General features: G+C 43.0%; 1 protein-coding gene across 1 annotated transcript in view; it reads right to left on the bottom strand.

The window, feature by feature from the left end:
• Nucleotides 1-16,022, bottom strand: part of CTPS2 (CTP synthase 2) — a 137,273-nt gene extending 121,251 nt beyond the window's left edge. Inside the window, exons 1-3 of the mRNA XM_065414159.1 lie at nt 15,972-16,022; nt 10,382-10,443; nt 8,155-8,360 (exon numbers count right to left, since the gene is read on the bottom strand). Coding sequence (XP_065270231.1) covers nt 8,155-8,360; nt 10,382-10,425 — 250 coding nt within the window. The 5' untranslated portion in view covers nt 10,426-10,443; nt 15,972-16,022. The remainder of the gene's footprint in view (nt 1-8,154; nt 8,361-10,381; nt 10,444-15,971) is intronic.
• Between the last annotated feature and the right edge of the window lie 2,049 nt (nt 16,023-18,071).

The raw sequence follows: 18,071 nt of genomic DNA, 5'->3' as shown, positions 1-18,071 counted from the left end.
AACGGATGTGATTGCAGAGCCATTGGCCATTATCTTTGAAAACTCATGGCGATTGGGGGAGGTCCCGCATGACTGGAAAAAGGCGAATGTAGTCCCCATCTTTAAAAAAGGGAAGGAGGAGGATCCGGGGAACTACAGGCCAGTCAGCCTCATCTCTGTCCCTGGAAAAATCATGGAGCAGGTCCGCAAGGAATCAATTCTGAAGCACTTAGAGGAGAAGAAAGTGATCAGGAACAGTCAGCATGGATTCACCAAGGGCAAGTCATGCCTAACTAACCTAATTGCCTTCTATGATGAGAAAACTGGATCTGTGGATGAGGGGAAAGCAGTGGATGTGTCATTCCTTGACTTTAGCAAAGCTTTTGATACGGTCTCCCACAGTATTCTTGCCAGCAAGGTAAAGAAGTATGGGCTGGATGAATGGACTATAAGGTGGATAGAAAACTGGCTAGATCGTCGGGCTCAACGGGTAGTGATCAATGACTCCATGTCTAGTTGGCAGCCGGTATCAAGCAGAGTGCCCCAAGGATCGGTCCTGGGGCCGGTTTTGTTCAATAACTTCATTAATGATCTGGAGGATGGTGTGGATTGCACCCTCAGCAAGTTTGCAATTGACACTAAACTGGGAGGAGTGATAGATATGCTGGAGGGTAGGGTGTGACGAAGTGGGACTGTTCTTAATGTTTCCTCTGAATACTGTGTGGGTGCCTCAGTTTCCCCTATGCAGTTCTTAAGTCTCTAGGTGGTGGGGAAAGGCCAGTGTGCATAAATCACTGACACTCTGTCTCCCTGGCAACAAATGGCCAGGGCCCCTTCCCCCCCTGCAAGGAAATAGCTAAAGGTGAACAAAGAGATCAGGTGACCTCCTGGCCCAGGAAAGAGACAAAGCCGGGAGAAAGAGGGGCTGGAGGGGGTTTCGGAGTTTGGAGCTAGCTGGGGACTGGAAGGGAGGGCAGATGGGGGTCTGCCTCGCTGGGCCCCAGAATGGACCCGGCAGAGGGGTCCCTGTCATAACTATAAAGGGAAGGGTAACAGCTCTCCTATCTACAGTACTAAAATCCCTCCTAGCCAGAGACTCCAAATCCTTTTCCCTGTAAAGGGTTAAGAAGCTCGGGTAACCTGGCTGACACCTGACAAGACTTGCTTTAACCAAAGTGATATCTGCTGCGGTGTCCCTCCATGCCATACACCTTACTCCATTCACTTCTGCACTGCTAATAAACTCTGCATTATTTCCCCCATATTTAGCTTTAATGTGAGTTCCTACCCTCCGGGCCCCCTTGAACTCCTTTAGAAGAGTCAGGTTTACTTTTAAATCCTTCCCTCCTCTTGAACTGGGGAGAAGAGAATTAAACGTTTGCCAGTTTACAGCCCAGGAAACTGATGACGCGGAGTGGCCTGCAGGTGTCTACTATGAAGGAAAAAGGAATGGTGGCGTGGAAGAAGTGAACCTCTCCACGACCCTGGGACGTCTGCAGCGACAGCAGATAAAGGAGCTGTGCACAAGCTTTGCACCGATTTTCTCAGCCACTCCAGGACGGACCGAACGGGCATACCACTCCATTGACACAGGTAATGCTCACCCAATTAGAACCCCACCCTACCGGGAGTCACCTCATGCCCAAGCGGCTATACAAAGGGAGATCCAGGACATGCTACAGATGGGTATAATCCGCCCCTCTACCAGTGCATGGGCATCTCCAGTGGTTCTAGTTCCCAAACCAGATGGGGAAATACGCTTTTGCGTGGACTACCGTAAGCTAAATGCTGTAACTCCTCCTGACAACTATCCAATGCCACGCACAGATGAGCTATTGGAGAAATTGGGACATGCCCAATTCATCTCTACTTTAGACTTAACCAAAGGGTACTGGCAAGTACCACTAGATGAACCCGCTAAGGAAAGGTCAGCCTTCGTCACCCAGGCAGGGGTGTATGAATTCAATGTACTTCCTTTCGGGTTGCGAAATGCACCCGCCACCTTCCAAAGACTTGTAGATGGTCTCCTAGCGGGATTGGGAGAATCTGCAGTTGCCTACCTCGATGATGTGGCCATTTTTTCTGATTCATGGACAGAACACCTGGAGCACCTGAAAAAAGTCTTCGAGCGCATCCGGCAGGCAGGACTAACTGTTAAGGCTAAAAAGTGTCAAATAGGCCAAAACAGAGTGACGTACCTGGGGCACCAGGTGGGTCAAGGAACTATAAATCCCCTACAGGCCAAAGTGGATGCTATCCAAAAGTGGCCGGTTCCAAAGTCAAAGAAACAGGTCCAATCCTTCTTAGGCTTGGCCGGATATTATAGGTGATTTGTACCACACTACAGCCAAATCGCCGCCCCGCTGACAGACCTAACCAGAAAGAAACAGCCAAATGCAGTTCAGTGGACTGATAAGTGTCAAAAGGCCTTTAACCAGCTTAAGGCAACCCTCATGTCTGACCCTGTGCTAAGGGCCCCAGACTTTGACAAACCGTTCCTAGTAACCACAGATGCATCCGAGCGAGGCGTGGGAGCAGTTTTAATGCAGGAAGGACCAGATCAAGAATTCCATCCTGTCGTGTTTCTCAGCAAGAAACTGTCTGAGAGGGAAAGCCACTGGTCAATCAGCGAAAAGGAATGCTACGCCATTGTGTACGTGCTGGAAAAGCTACGCCCATATGTTTGGGGACGGCGTTTCCAACTACAAACAGACCATGCTGCGCTACAGTGGCTTCATACCGCCAAGGGAAATAACAAAAAACTTCTTCGGTGGAGTTTAGCTCTCCAAGATTTTGATTTTGAAATACAACACATTTCGGGAGCTTCTAACAAAGTGGCTGATGCACTCTCCCGGGAAAGTTTCCCAGAGTTAACTGGTTAACAATTGTTCTTGGAATGAAACATATTGTTAGTTTTTATAAAATCAGTAGTATGTCTAAAGGTACATGTGTCTTATTAACTCTGTTTTCTCCTAGAGCTCCAGGAAAGAAATCACAGCCAGTGTGGAACCAAACGTCCAACACTATCTGTGATTTGGGGGGCGTGTCATAACTATAAAGGGAAGGGTAACAGCTCTCCTGTGTACAGTACTAAAATCCCTCCTGGTCAGAGACTCCAAAATCCTTTTACCTGTAAAGGGTTAAGAAGCTCGGGTAACCTGGCTGACACCTGACCCCAAGGACCAATAAGGGGACAAGATACTTTCAAATCTTGGGGGGGGGAAAGGCTTTTGTGTGTGTCCTTTGTTTAAGGGGTTGTTCGCTCTTGGGACTGAGAGGGACCAGACATCAATCCAGGTTCTCCCCATCTTTCTAAACAAGTCTCTCTTATTTCAAAATTGTAAGTAAAAGCCAGGCAAGGCGTCTTAGATTTACTTTGTTTTTCTCAACTTGTAAATGTACCTTTTACCAGAGTGTTATTTTTTGTTTGCTGTACTTTGAACCTAAGACAGAAGAGGGGGGTCCTCTGAGCTCTTTAAGTTTGATTACCCTGTAAAGTTATTTTCCATACTGATTTTACAGAGATGATTTTTACCTTTTTCTTTAATTAAAAGCCTTCTTTTTAAGAACCAGATTGATTTCTCCTTGTTTTAAGATCCAAAGGGGGTTTGGATCTGTATTCACCAGGAGTTGGTGAAAGGAAGGAGGGGGGAAGGGTCAATTTCTCCTTATTTAAGATCCAAGGAGTTTGGATCTGTATTCACCAGGGAATTGGCGAAGGTCTCTCAAGGCTACCCAGGAAAGGGAATTAGCTTTGGGATGGTGGCAGCGGACCAGAACTAAGCTGGTAGTTAAGCTTAGAAGTTTTCATGCAGGCCCCTACATTTGTACCCTAAAGTTCAAAGTAGGGATACAGCCTTGACAGTCCCGTTCGCTGGACCTACAAGCTCTGTTTTAGACCACGTTCCTGTCATCTAATAAACCTCTGTTTTACTGGCTGGCTGAGAGTCATGTCTGACTGCGAAGTGGGGGGTGCAGAACCCTCTGGCTTCCCAAGGACCCCGCCGGGGCGGACTCGCTGTGGGAAGCGCACGGAGGGGCATATGCTGAATGCTCCCAGGAGAGACCCAGGAGGTGAAGCCGTGTGAGCTTCTTGCCCTGAAGACGGTCTGCTCCGAGGGAGAGGAGGCTCCCCAAAGTCCTGACTGGCTTTGTGGGGAGCAGTTCCAGAGCATCGCCTGGGGACTCCGTGACATAGCGATAAGATACAGAGGGACCTAGACAAATTAGAGGATTGGGCCAAAAGAAATCTGATGAGGTTCAACGAGGACAAGTGCAGAGTCCTGCACTTAGGATGGAAGAATCCCATGCACTGCTACAGACTAGGGACCGAATGGCGAGGCAGCAGTTCTGCAGAATAGGATTTAGGGGTTACAGTGGACGAGAAGCTGGATATGAATTAACAGTGTGCCCTTGTTGCCAAGAAGGCTAACGGCATTTTGGGCGGTATAAGTAGGGGCATTGCCAGCAGATCGAGGGACATGATCATTCCCGTCTATTTCGACATTGGTGAGGCCTCATCTGGAGTACTGTGTCCAGTTTTGGGCCCCACACTACAAAAAGAATGTGGAAAAATTGGAAAGAGTCCAGCGGAGGGCAACAAAAATGATTAGGGGGCTGAAGCACATGACTTATGAGGAGAGGCTGAGGGAACTGGGATTGTTTAGTCTGCAGAAGAGAAGAATGAGGGGGGATTTGATAGCTGCTTTCAACTACCTGAAAGGGGGTTCCAAAGAGGATGGAGCTAGACTGTTCTCAGTGGTACCAGATGACAGAACAAGGAGTAAGGGTCTCAAGTTGCAGTGGAGGTGGTTTAGGTTGGATATTAGGAAAAAGTTTTTCACTAGGAGGGTGGTGAAGCACTGGAATGGATTACCTAGGGAGGTGGTGGAATCTTCTTCCTTAGAGGTTTTTAAGGTCAGGCTTGACGAAGCACTGGCTGGGATGATTTAGTTGGGGATTGGTCCTGCTTTGAGCAGGAGGTTGGACTAGATGACCTCCTGAGGTCCCTTCCAACCCTGATATTCTATGATTCTATGAAGTATGGACCCCGGGGGGGGTTGTGCAGGATCATACTCAGATGCCTAGCCCATGTCGCTGCCCGTGTCACAACATCCATGCTGCTAGTTTTAGTGTGCTAACTCAAGCAGAGCTAGTGTTTGTCTGTCTAGCCAGGCTGGGAGGCACACTCCCAGCTGCAGTGTAGACATACCCAGCATTGTTTGTGCAGCTGACCGTGATTCTGATGGAGGGTTCTATCATTCTCCTCTGACATACCCATTGTGGCCATTTTGGAGGCCTGAAGTCCCTTGGGTGGGCTACATTTGGTTTGTTTGGTGCACTGCTCCTGCTTCACTTTGGGAGCAAGGTCACCCTTATCCTTTTCATTATAGGTTTCCCTTTTATCAGCTGCCGGTCAGGAAGAGAGTTCAAGTGTCTTTTCTGGCCTCAGATCTGTCTCCCGAGTATAGAGCCCATCTTTTCTGATCAAAAATACACCTCTTTACAGCCCCTCAATACACTTCACTTTAGGAGCAAAGAGAAACAATTGAGGCACTTTTTACCTCTGGGCTCTTTTGGCATTTATTCTGCCATAGCAAGGGGGACTGGCCTGCAAAAGGGGAAAACCTTTGCAATGAAGTTTTGTAGATCATATTAACATATCATGTTTTAGATATACAATTGAAATTGTTTTGGTTCATTTTCAGCCCTTGAAGCTCTGGAGACAAAAAGAACTGGAGTAGCTTAGCTTCAGTGGGAGAAGCTAAGCCTGCATCCAAAGCCAACAAGTTTGTCTCTGCCTCCAAAAGCTGCAGGGTAGACTAAAGACCCCCAGTCAGAATTTGCCTAAGCAACATAATTTAAAATACTACTATTGGCAGGACGTATATTTTTGAATGCTGTGCACAACTTATTTTATGATGAGCAAATCAATGATGTGGCAGAGGATGCAAGTAGTGTTTTCATTTATAAATCTGGACCTTGACCACGTAAGATTTGGATAACTCATCTGCAATTTTTTTTCCCACTCATCATGATCGACTCCATACAAGAAGTATGGAGAATTGTATGTAATCAAACAAGCTTTAAAACTTCAACTCCTAAACATTTACAAAACTCCAGTTTTCTGTGAGAGACTAAAATGTACACTTTCAACTAATGCTAGTGGCTTGTGGAATGCTTTCCAAAGCTGGCTGGTTAGCAGCATAGCCACATGCTTTTGACATCTAGATGAATTTGTCCCAGCCAATCTATTCTAATTTGTATTATTTAATTCATGTCTGAGGTGTCAGGTTCAACCTCCCTCTCCTTGGTGTTTTAGGATATTAGAAGGATATAGGAGTTTTGTCTAAGAGCTTGACCAAGACATGCTGGTAGATCCTTACTAAGCCACTAGCCAATAATATACACATTTGCCCTTGTTCGAACTTTTTTGCCTTGTTTTCAATCCAACTGACCTCATTCAAACCCAAATCTCTTTCTGACAGTCCTTCTCTACACAGGACTGGCATTTAAAATGTCAACCGACCCAACTTTGTTGTTAAAGTCAAATTATACATATTTAATTATTTAAATCTCTTATTGTAAGCCTTATGACCCCTTAGTTATTTATGTTGCTCTTTGAATACCCTCCAATTTGTTGACAGAGATTTGGTACTGAGGTGCTAAGAACAAAATGAGTGGCATGACAAAGTCAGGCTGGACTGTTGCAAGAGAGTGGAGGAAGGCAGGTATGTTAGCCCTAGAAAGATAAAGGCCCTTTTTCTTATAATCTGAGAAGGGGTTGCCTCAGACCTTTGAAAACTCCTCCTCTGGTGAGAGATGGGGAGGAGAGACAAGCTGCTGCAAGGCTAGGGGCAACAGGGAGAGAGGCTTCTCCAGGTTGAGAGGCTGTTCTCCTCTCTACAGGGGAAACAACCAAATCTGAGTGCCTGTTTAGGGGAAGGACTGACATCCCAGGGCCAATAAAAGGAAAACACCCCCATGCCCCCAGAGAGGGAGGCAGCAGGAAAAGGTATCTCCCTTTATTTTGTGTTTGTGAATTTGACTCTTTTGTTTGGTGGAAGAGCACTCCCTGGGCCTGCCCCAAGGCCTACCTTGAAAATACTGATAAATAAACAGAGAGTGGGAAGACAAACTATATCCGGAGTGGGGCTGATTTACTTCAAGCCCTGCCACTGCCAGAGGGGGAAGTGCTAAGCCCAGTGAGAAAGAGGAGGTGCCTGGGCACAGTGGGTCAAATTCTGATCTGTTACATCTGTGCAATCCCACTGATTTTGATTTCACATTCTAGGTACTATCTCATCTATCCTGTATTAGAGAGTCCTTATTACTTCTATGACGTGATGCCTCTGGCAGAGCAGCCCAAAATTCCATTGGCCACTTTTCATCACTATACTGCATTATAAGATCATATCTAACTGAGCTTACGGCATCACTGCTTTCCAAGTGGTTCCCACCCCCTAAATATCTATGTTCAGATTTGTTGCTCTCATTGTATCATAGTTTATATTTCCAAGCTGATTCTCATATTGTTATTTCCAGGCTCTCTAGACCCCTTTGTGTTATTTCTCTGTCTTCACAAGTGTTCACACAACTTTCAAATTAGGTATAACCTGAACTGAACTAATTGTTGCTTAACCTTACCATGTATTGTTCACTATTGATGGCATTAAATAAAACCACATTTAACACCAATATCTACAGCAGTCCATACCTCTATATCCCCATATTATGCGTCATTTCCTTTTGTTATCTAGTTTTCACTCTGGATGGTAGTTAGTATTCATAAGCAAGTGACTATGAATTAATTTTTCAAGTAACATTTTTGGAGGGCACTATATCAAATGCTTTACCTATCAAGTTAGACAAAGATCAGGCAAAGTGAACATCAGGGGAAAATTCCTAACAGTGCAGTCTATTAAACTGTGGAATAACTTGCCAGCCAAAGTGGTAGAAGCCCTTTCACTTGAGTTATCATAAATTAAACTAGACAATGCACTTGAAAGTATGCAGTAGGGAGCAATCCTGCACTGTCACATAGATGGACAAGATGACCTGTTAGTAAAGATCTATCTATAATTTTTCAAAAACATTATACATTTAAATTCTGTTTATGAAAATAAAATGTCATTGAACTTATGCATGCAAAAGAAACAGCATCACTCTTCATACCATGCTCATACGGTGAGAAAGTTCCAGCATCTATATTAATATAAGGATCAATTTTGATTGCAGTGACTCGTAGACCACATGATTTCAGTATGGTGCCAATGCTGCTTGCAATGATTCCTTTGCCAATGCCTGAGATGACACCACCGGTTACCAGGATGTACTTCATTGGAAAATGAGTAGCAGCACATAGGTCTCGAGTTGGAAATCTAACAGAGACAAAAAGCACATTTGGTAAACACACATTTATCCTTAGAAATCACACTAAATCAGCATGCAGAAAAGGAAAGCCAAAATGAGCTTCAGAAACCAAAATATCAAAATTAATAGTCACAATTTTGGACTTTAAATCATTTTAAATTTAAAGTTTTTTAAATCACTTCATACATATTCTGCTAACTTTAGTTCAGGATTTTTCATTCTGATGACATTAACCACAGTAAATTTTATCTTTGTCTGATAGTTCTATCTTTAGAGGAAGAGACTGAACCTCTGCAGGACTGTCCAAACCAAAGGATCCCCTCGCCCTGTTTTCCAGCTGTTTTTCATTCTCCCATCTGCCCCCAGAGCCTATCATGTAGCCACTATTCTTCGAGAGAGCTTGCTGTCCCCACTAAGCCCAGGAAGCAACAGACTGGAAAAGGAAAATGGAACCAGATCTTCCACAGAACAATGCATGGCACTACTGATCACCAGCCCAGAACTGGATTAGATGACCTCTCAAGGTCCCTTCCAGTCCTACGATTCTATGAAACAAAAGTAAAGAAATGCTTATATAGCACAATTAAGCCATCTTGCACAGCCTAGCTTTTATTTCTTTGACTTAACTTAGACCATTACAGTTACTTATATCCATAATGTCAAGGTTGTGTTTAACTTTAGTACCTTCATGAAGTTAAAGTGCTATATAAGTGCTAAGATTTTTTTGGTTTTGTTTTCATAACAATAAGCAGTACTGACATTTATGTGAAACTGAAATGAAATTATTTTCATTTTTTTTTTCTTTATTTGAATTTAGATGTGACCATCAAAAATCTTTAGGCACATGACTGATACTTAAATTCACATATTACACTGTAAATCTATTGTATCAAATGACATTTACTAAGTGTTATTTTTGTTTTTAATGCAATGCTATTTTTTTTATATAAGAATCCTAGAATTCCATGAGTGATAGGTGCCTAGTAAAATAATTTATATTTTAAATTTTATCTCAAGTACACAGCTTGGTCAAACCTCTGCCTAGAAATCAGTATGCATATAGTAATCTTCTTATTTGTTAATACTGTGCAAACAACACACACTTTGGACCACAGAGAAATTGCATTAAACTGAAAAAAAGCACAAGTACAAAAAACATTGACCAACAGAGCCCTTTGCTTTGAATGACAGTGTGACTATAGATTCAGTATACAGACTTTGTGTTGCTAAGGAAAAATCCCAGTCAATTCAAAATCGGGTCTTAAAGGACAGTCAGCTTAAAAATTATGGGCCACACTCTCTGCTATGTTGGTTATTCCCCTATCAGGACAAAGAAACTTTGTGAGTCTGAACTCAGAATCTCCTCAACCTTCTTCCATCTAGCAGGGGCACATGCCCCTACCGACAGTGCTGACGGTTCAATCTCAAAAACCTGTGTATGTCTGCATCTGCCAGAGGGATCGACCCATAAAGGCTCTGTGTCTCTGCACTGTTTCCAGGACCTCCCTACTTTCTCCCAAGAGTTCTCCAACTTCATCTTTAATTTATATGATTTTATAATTAATATTTTACAATTTTGAAGTATCTTTTGTTTTAAGATTAAAAAATAAACATTATTTTCAGCATATTTTCTTTACTTCTCCTGTCTAAGAATCAAAGATCTGGTTTGATTACTCCGCCCAGTATCTCACCGGAGAACTGACATAGGAAGTACAACAGGGCTAATGTACTGGACAAGAGACAAATGAAATGGATTCATCCTTTTATTAAGATGTCAGAGATGAGTTAACAAGTACCAGACTGTCATTCAGAACACATGCTACACAGCAGGTAGATGTGTCATTTTCAGAAACCTCCTATCTTCTAAGCTATAAAATAATACAGAGTTCGAGGACATATTACAGTGAAAAGATGAAGACTACTGTATCTGTAATATTTCCAAATTAAATATCAAATAAATCCAAAGACATTGGAATATGCGATAGTGATCAAAAATATACAAGAAGCTATAATAGCTTCAGAACGCTACCTTCTTCCATGTACAGCTGTAAGCAGTGCAGACCTTCCCAACATTACAATGTCACAATAAGCCTGCAAAACAGACAACAATAGGCACTAGTATTTATACAAGTCCAAGGCACAAGCTGTTTAAAAAACAGAGAGATGTATTTTCAGATGGTTCCCAGGAAAGACAGAGGTGTACAGCGCTTGTTAACACAATTCAAAGTTTCGCATCTAATTGTTAATTATCTTAAAACATAAATAAAGTCTCTACAAGAAGGGAGAGTGTGTGTGTGTCTGTGTGTGTGTGTATACAAGATAAAGCTTTACAGTCCTGCCCAGTAAATAAACACTCTATCAGAGAGCCTAACAAAAAATAGTGCTTTAAAAGAAATCTAGTAATTAGACCATGGCTTAACATATTACCAGATACCTACTAGCCAGGGGCAGATACAAAAAATGAGGTGAGGAGTCCAACAGCAAAGTTTACCATCCTGTAGTAAAACTACCCTGACAAGATGCTGTAAGTAACTCCCACCCTAAGCCGCAGCTTCACTGCTGGAAAGAACCAAGGTGGTGGGAGCTCATCCTGCTGGATGTTTCATAGATCTGTTGTGGATGTCTGATCAATTCAAAGCTCTCTCCCAGCATCCTCCTCCGGCTGAGGAATGGGAAGAAGAGCAGGTTGTCACTTTACCGCTTTCAACCCAGACTCACATGTGGGGCAAAAAAAGAAGTTCCCACAGGATCAACGCAGGCCTGGTAATGATTTGGTACAGAGCAAACACTAGTGGAAAAGAAAAAAAATAGTTCCTTTACATTCACATTTGTTATAAGAAAAAATGTTAACTACAGAAGCCCAGAATGACAAAAGACAAATACAGAAATGAAAAATTTAGAAGAGTGGAGTACATGAAAATACAGAATTCACAACACAAGCAAACTCAGAAAGTATTAAAAGCAAACTTGTACTCTTATTGCTCTACATGGTTCTTGTATCAATTCTGTTTTTCTGAGATAATTCCACAAAAGAACTGACCTGAAAGACAAACAAGAAACCAAATCTAATGCTTGTACCAGTAGCAGTTCTGCTGATAGGCAGAACTATTTATTGGCACTCTAGTGAAAATACTTGCAAAAGGTGTATAAAACTGGTATGAACCATAGAAGGGACTTCATGCTGTGATCGTCATTCTCTGGTTCTTAACAATTTGCATTTTTTAAAATCCCCTTTTTAGTGGCTTAGAGGCAATCTCACTTGCTATGTACACAACTGCAGTACTGCATATACAATAAACAGTGTAAAACTTGGAAATAGTGCTAATAACAAAGCCTCTAAGTCTGCAATGCAGTGCACAAAAGCTGACCTCTACTTCCATGCAGAGCCCTGCTGATATCAATGGTGTTCTGCACAGCTTCAGGGTCTATCTAAATAGAGTAACTTGCAAGATTGGGGCTTAAATTTCAAAATTTTCACTCATTTGAAAAATAAGTGAAATCAATTTTACTTTACACATTAATGATTGATAGACAGATAGATAGATAGATAGATAGATAGATAGATAGATCAGGGGTTCTCAAACTGGGGGTCGGGACCCGTCAGGGGGTCACGAGGTTATTACATGGGGGGTCATGAGCTGTCAACCTCCACCCCAAACCCCGCTTTGCCTCCAGCATTTATAATGGTGTTAAATATATTAAAAAGTGTTTTTTTTAATTTATAAGGGGGGGGTCGCACTCAGAGGCTTGCTGTGTGAAACAAAAGTTTGAGAACCACTGAGTGAGATAGATAGATAGATAGATAGATATTCTCTTTTCAGGTCACCTTCTATTTGTCCTTCTACTTCTGCCTGGGTTCTCCCCTTAGCCAAAACATACGTCATTCCACTGATGCTGATCACCACAAGGGGAGCAGGGTTATTGCTAAGCAATGTCCCTCCTAATGTTTCAGAGATGGCCAATCAACAAAGTGCAACAATGTAAATAAATAAATATCAATAATAATAATACCTGGCTGTTATGTAGACCACAAAAACTGCCTCATATGTGGCAATTTTAAATTGCTCAAAATATTTTAAAAGAATGTTACATATTTTAACCTATGTGAATGTATACATATAGATAATATTTTATAACGTTTTGAATACTTTAAATATAGTACACATAGTGGGATGTATACCTGATCACAAAGCTTATGCACAAGCCCAGAAAAGCCACTCCATCAGATAAAATGTCATTATTGTAGCAATATTATAACAAGGGCTTGAAAAAATTAACTGACACCTACTGGCAGGGGCTGACACAAAATTCTCCCTCAACCAATGAGCTGCAGGGAAAACATCCTGGCCAGTATAGCTATCACTCTTATAGCTAAGAAGAGGAAGGGTGCTAGGATTCCTGCCAGCAAATCTGGGGACTCCATTATTCATAATGTAGTAAAACTTCAGAGTTATGAACATCTCAGGAATGGAGGTTGTTCGTCACTCTGAAATGTTTGTAACACTGAACAAAACATTATGGTTGTTCTTTCAAAAGTTTACAAATGAACGTTGACTTAATACAGCTTTGAAACTTTACTGTGCAGAAGAAATATTCTGCTTTTAACCATCTTAATGTAAATGAAAAAAGAACAGAAACAGTTTCTTTACCTTGTCAAATCTTTTATTTAACCTTTCTCTCTCATTTTTTTAGTTGTTTACATTTTTTATTTATTTATTTTTTGTCTCTGCTGCTGCCTCATTGCATATTTCTGGCTCCAAATGAAGCATGTGGTTGACTGGTCGGTTTGTAACTCTGGTGTTTGTAACTCTGAGGTTCTACTATATCCTCTGATGAGTAGTACTGAAATGTGAAGTACCTCTTCCACACAGCAATCCCTCCTCTGGCTGCTAGGAGAAAATGGGAGAGTCTCTAATACTCTACTCCAGGGGTTGGGAACCTTCAGCAGGCAGCCCATCAGGGTAATCCGCTGGCAGGCTGCGAGACATTTTGTTTACCTTGACCATCTGCAGGCACGGCGCCCCGCAGCTCCCAGTGGCCGTGGTTCGCTGTTCTCGGCCAACGGGAGCTGCAGGAAGCGGTGGGCTGCTGCGGGGGGACCATGTCTGCAGACGGTCAACGTAAACAAAATGTCTCGCGGCCTGCCAGTGGATTACCCTGATGGGCTGTGTGTCAAAGGTTGCCGACCCCTGCTCTACTCCTTCCACAGTCTCCTGGTTGTTCCCTCCATGAATATCTCTACTGTCTGTTTCTGCTCATCATAGCTTTCCAAATCATCTCCACAGGGAAACTAAACAAATTCTTTTTCCATCTCCACTTCTTCCCACCTTCTGACAGCAGCAACCAAATGGACCCGAGTCTTATCATTTTCAATCTGTTGATCCTTGGGAAAGCTACGAGCAAAGGCACTAGAGTTCTCTTTATGCAGACTCAAGAAAACAGCACTACTACACTGGTTCTCATGTGGAAGATTTTCTTTGCAACCAGACAGATTAGGAACTTTTTTAAATGAATGGTTAGAGTTCAGCTAGTGAATATGTCCTCCTTGCTACTGGTAAGCATGTGGATTTTTCAAACCCTAGTAGTATCCAGAAACATAATTTAGAACTTCATAGGTTCTACAATTCAAAGACTTGCAGAACTTATAAATTTTGTTCCATACAGGAAAGGGAAAATAATCCATGTTATTAATAACTAACTTTTCCATGCTACTTTGAGGGGGTTTATTTTATTTATTTTTAAGATTTTTGGACCCATCCACTTGTGTTTTGGACTCCTCCTACAACTGCTGCTGTCAACAGCATTTTGTGTCCAAACAATTTTCATCGCTCTTTCTGGGGAAAAAAAAAACCAAATTGGAAATGTTAAACAGACACTTATGCATATCAATAACAGTACACAAATGACTAGCCCTGTTTAATTCAACAGGACTACTCACTTCCCTGAGTATTTATAGAGTCAGGGTCTTAGGACTAATCCTTCTCCTACTGAAGTCAATTAAAAAAACTCAAATTAACTTTAGTGGCACTTCAGGTTGCCCAAGAGCTCACAGAAACAACCCATTATTTTGCAATAGAATGCAAGAATTCAAAGGGGCCTGACAGGCCACAAATGCTGTTGAAAGTGGCAGCCAAGCTTCTATAGGGAACTGTTCAAGAAGTCTCATTTTCTCTTTTGACTCACATGGTTGACATGGCTAAGCAGTGCTCTGTGGACAGCAGTGTCTTTTACTTTCACTTTTAAAAGCCAAATTAGAAGCATTTAGTAGGTCATGGTTTCAGTTGTAGAAATGAAAGTATTATTTCCAAAGATCCCATGACTTGTAGATGAGCAGAGAAAGAATTTGACAAACCTAGCTAGGAAAGGGAAACAAAACAAAAACCACTGAGGGTATTAGGTTGCCATATGCTCTTAATGTGCGGACTCATGCAAATACACATGTGAATAACTTTACTCACACGATTAATTGCTTCTACTAACACAAGTTATTTTCAGTTAAGTGTTTGCAGGATTGTACCTCAAACCTGCAGCATTGTACTGAAAATGAATTAGTATAACTGGTGAATTTTTTATTTACTTTTCACATTTCTGTTGGTATTGTTAGAGCTGAGAACTGCAAATAGCCCTCAGCAAAATGGCTCATATACTATATAAGTCATGTCCATGACTAAAAAGTTATTTGGCCCTAGATTTGACCTGGGACCTGAGCATCAGGAGGTATTAATGATCCCTGCACAGGAAAGCTACAAGCCTCCAATTTTTGTTGATAAATTTGCTAAAACTAATCTATGAGGATGAAGTCCATTAACAGAAATAATTTCTACAATTATTGGAATATACCCAATCATTGGACAGAAAGAGGCTCTAGTGTACAACTTAAAGATGTCTAAATATTAAAAAAAATATTAGGAAGAGTGCAAGCAGGAATAGAGGACCCATAGGCCTCATCTACTCTGGGGAAATACATGTTGCTGACAATAGCTGACAGCAACACCTTGCCTGGTTTCAATTAATGCTGAAAAGAGTTCACCTGCTCGTGTATATGGACTCAAATCGTTTTCAACCCTATCTCAGCAGAACATTATCTCTATCATGCTTTTAATCATGAGGGTGAATCAGCTTCCTCCTCCAGCCACGCTACCAGTTAAACTGCTTCAGCAATGGGTCATTTTCCTAGTGTCCTAACATGCACGGGGGGGAGGAAACGGTTAAGTGTTTGCCCCTGTGTGCTGTCACCCTGTCTCAGGCAAAGCTGGTGTGGCTCCCATGTTTTTACAGGAGAGGTGGGCAGTGACTACCCACACGTGCAAGCAACACGGTCGTGCTGCCTGGGTGAAGGGGGCAGGAGCTAACCCCCCCCTTCCTGTAACCCCAGCGCAGTCCGGGGCTTCAGGGGAGCCCCGAGCGGGGTTATGGGCCCCCACGGCCCTGGCAGCGGGGGGAGAGGAGCTCAAACCCGCTACTGCTGCTGTCACCGGGGCGCCTGAAAGCAGCGCCGCCCCCGGGGGAACCTGCCCGGCCCGGGGACAGAGGGGAGCCTTTGCCGCGGCCGGTCCCCCTCGCCCCGGGCAGGAGGGCGCAGCGCGGGAGGCCGCAGAGGCCAGGCAGGCGGCAGTTACCTGGGCGCGGGCTGCGTCTCAGCGGCGGAGGCAGTTGCAGGTTCCTCCTCCCCGGGCCCAGGTGCCGTAGGCGGGAGGCAGAGGGAGTCTCCGGGCGGCCGCCAGAGGGAGCCCGCGCTGCAGCCAGCGCCGAGCCGCGGCCCGTAGGTGGGAGGGGGGCTCTTGAGGGGAGGAGGGGGACCCGGGCCAGGCAGCCAGAGAGGCCTGAGGTTCGTGGGTGAATAATGCCCCTTGCAAACCGTGTCCTCCACACAAACTTACCTGCTCTGCCCCGCCGGCGCTTTTGCTCATGCATTTTTACTTGAGCTGCCTGCCCCAGCCTGGGACACTTTTTGGCACGAGCATTTTGCGACCAGACTGCTAGCTATATATTTTTTTAATATCGACCTTGAAAATCTCCCGTGTGTAGCTCGGAATAGCCCACTGTTCTCACCATACTACTGCTACTGCTTTCAAGTCTCCACGATATTTAAATTACTAATAGAGCTGATTTTTTCTTGATTTTCCAATCCCCTGGGAATTTCTGCTGAAGAATGTGAGTGATGCAGACAATGGATGTAAATGATGTTAGCACACACAGTCCATCTCCCTGCATTGGGATTTAGGTCCTGATCATGCAGTTAAATTCACATAGTTGAACCCTTGCAGCTGTGCAGAGTCCTATTGATTTAACTGATTGGAATCTCACTCTGAAAAGGAATGAAATTTAAATATAAGAGTGCAAAGTGATTAAGAAGAAGAGTTATCAGAGACCTGGTGCAACTGTTCCTGATTTGAGGGACTGGAAAATAGGAAATAAAATGTTTGGTCAAATGCTGCCTTCACATATTCTGGTGCAAGCTACTGACCCAAGATTTATAAGTAATTTCAAAATTATGGAGACTTACAACAGCAACATGGAAATCAGATAAGAAGATACTTTATTTCACTATTGAAAGGAAAAGCAAACTTTTTCTAAAGGTCATCTTCTTTCAAGGCTGATTTTGCAGCCACTGTGAACACAGAACTCATATTGATGTAAATGGCTGCTCCAAACACAATACAGAATTGAGCTTTAAAAGACAGAGCATGATAAATCTATCTCCAGCTTTGTTGATTGTTCAGAAGTTAGTTTTATTTTTGTTAATGTAATTTTATATATAACATAGATCCTTTTGATTCATTTTAAACATTCTCCTGCATCATGCACTGATCTGATTCTGTCAGTGTCTCTTCCCTTTATGCTTACCTCTTAATTCTCAAAAGGGTCTCATGCTATTTCACCTTTCCTAACTCCACTTGACCACTATGTGGAGACACCATCATCATGGCAAATCCTAAAGGGATACGGCCTTCTTGCAGATTCAGGGCCACCTGGATCATGTCTGGCTATGTGCTTAGGCTGTATATTCAGTTTATGGCCACCACCAGCAATCTTATTGCACCACTGAAGCTTTTGGCACCCACGTGATCGCCAGTTGTGTAGCTTCACTCCTTGATACATACGCTTTGGAATTTGTTGGTCTTCCATTATAATATGTCCATACGGAGAAAGCCACCAAAACTTGAAGACATAATCTTAAAAAAGCATTGTCAGGTTTAACAGTATTTTTACAGAGCCATAGTACTTTATGGACAAACACAAATGACAGCACCCTGCCCAAAGCAGCTTGCAATGTATGGTCCCGATTATCCACATGCTGAATTTTACACACATGGGAAGTCCTATATGACTTCATGTGACTATTCATCCGTACTAAAAATTAAGTACATGCATGCATGATCAGGGCCTAAGTTTGCATGTATAAGATCAGTGGGTTGAGGTGACAAAAGTGCTGCAGGGGAAATGTATTTATTTACAAAATAGCATGTGTATGTACAAACTAAACAAAACCCCAAACCGTGGTTTTTCGGCAGTGGTGGGAGAACATAGTGGATCACCCCTCTCCCTCCTTGCCTTCCAGGAACAGCGAGCCTGCAATCTTTTTGCACATGCACTTGCCATTGACTTCAATGAACAATCCCCACGTGGGAGAACTTGCGGGAGAGCAGGAAGCTCCTGCACCCAAATCCCCCGCTCTCTTGTACCTCACTGACTGCCCCCTTTCCTTTGCTTCCCTA

Source organism: Emys orbicularis, chromosome 1 (genome assembly GCF_028017835.1).
Source record: "Emys orbicularis isolate rEmyOrb1 chromosome 1, rEmyOrb1.hap1, whole genome shotgun sequence".
Taxonomy (NCBI): Eukaryota; Metazoa; Chordata; order Testudines; family Emydidae; genus Emys; species Emys orbicularis.
The sequence above is the reverse complement of the archived record's forward strand: the minus strand, read 5'-3'. Positions and strand labels throughout refer to the sequence as shown.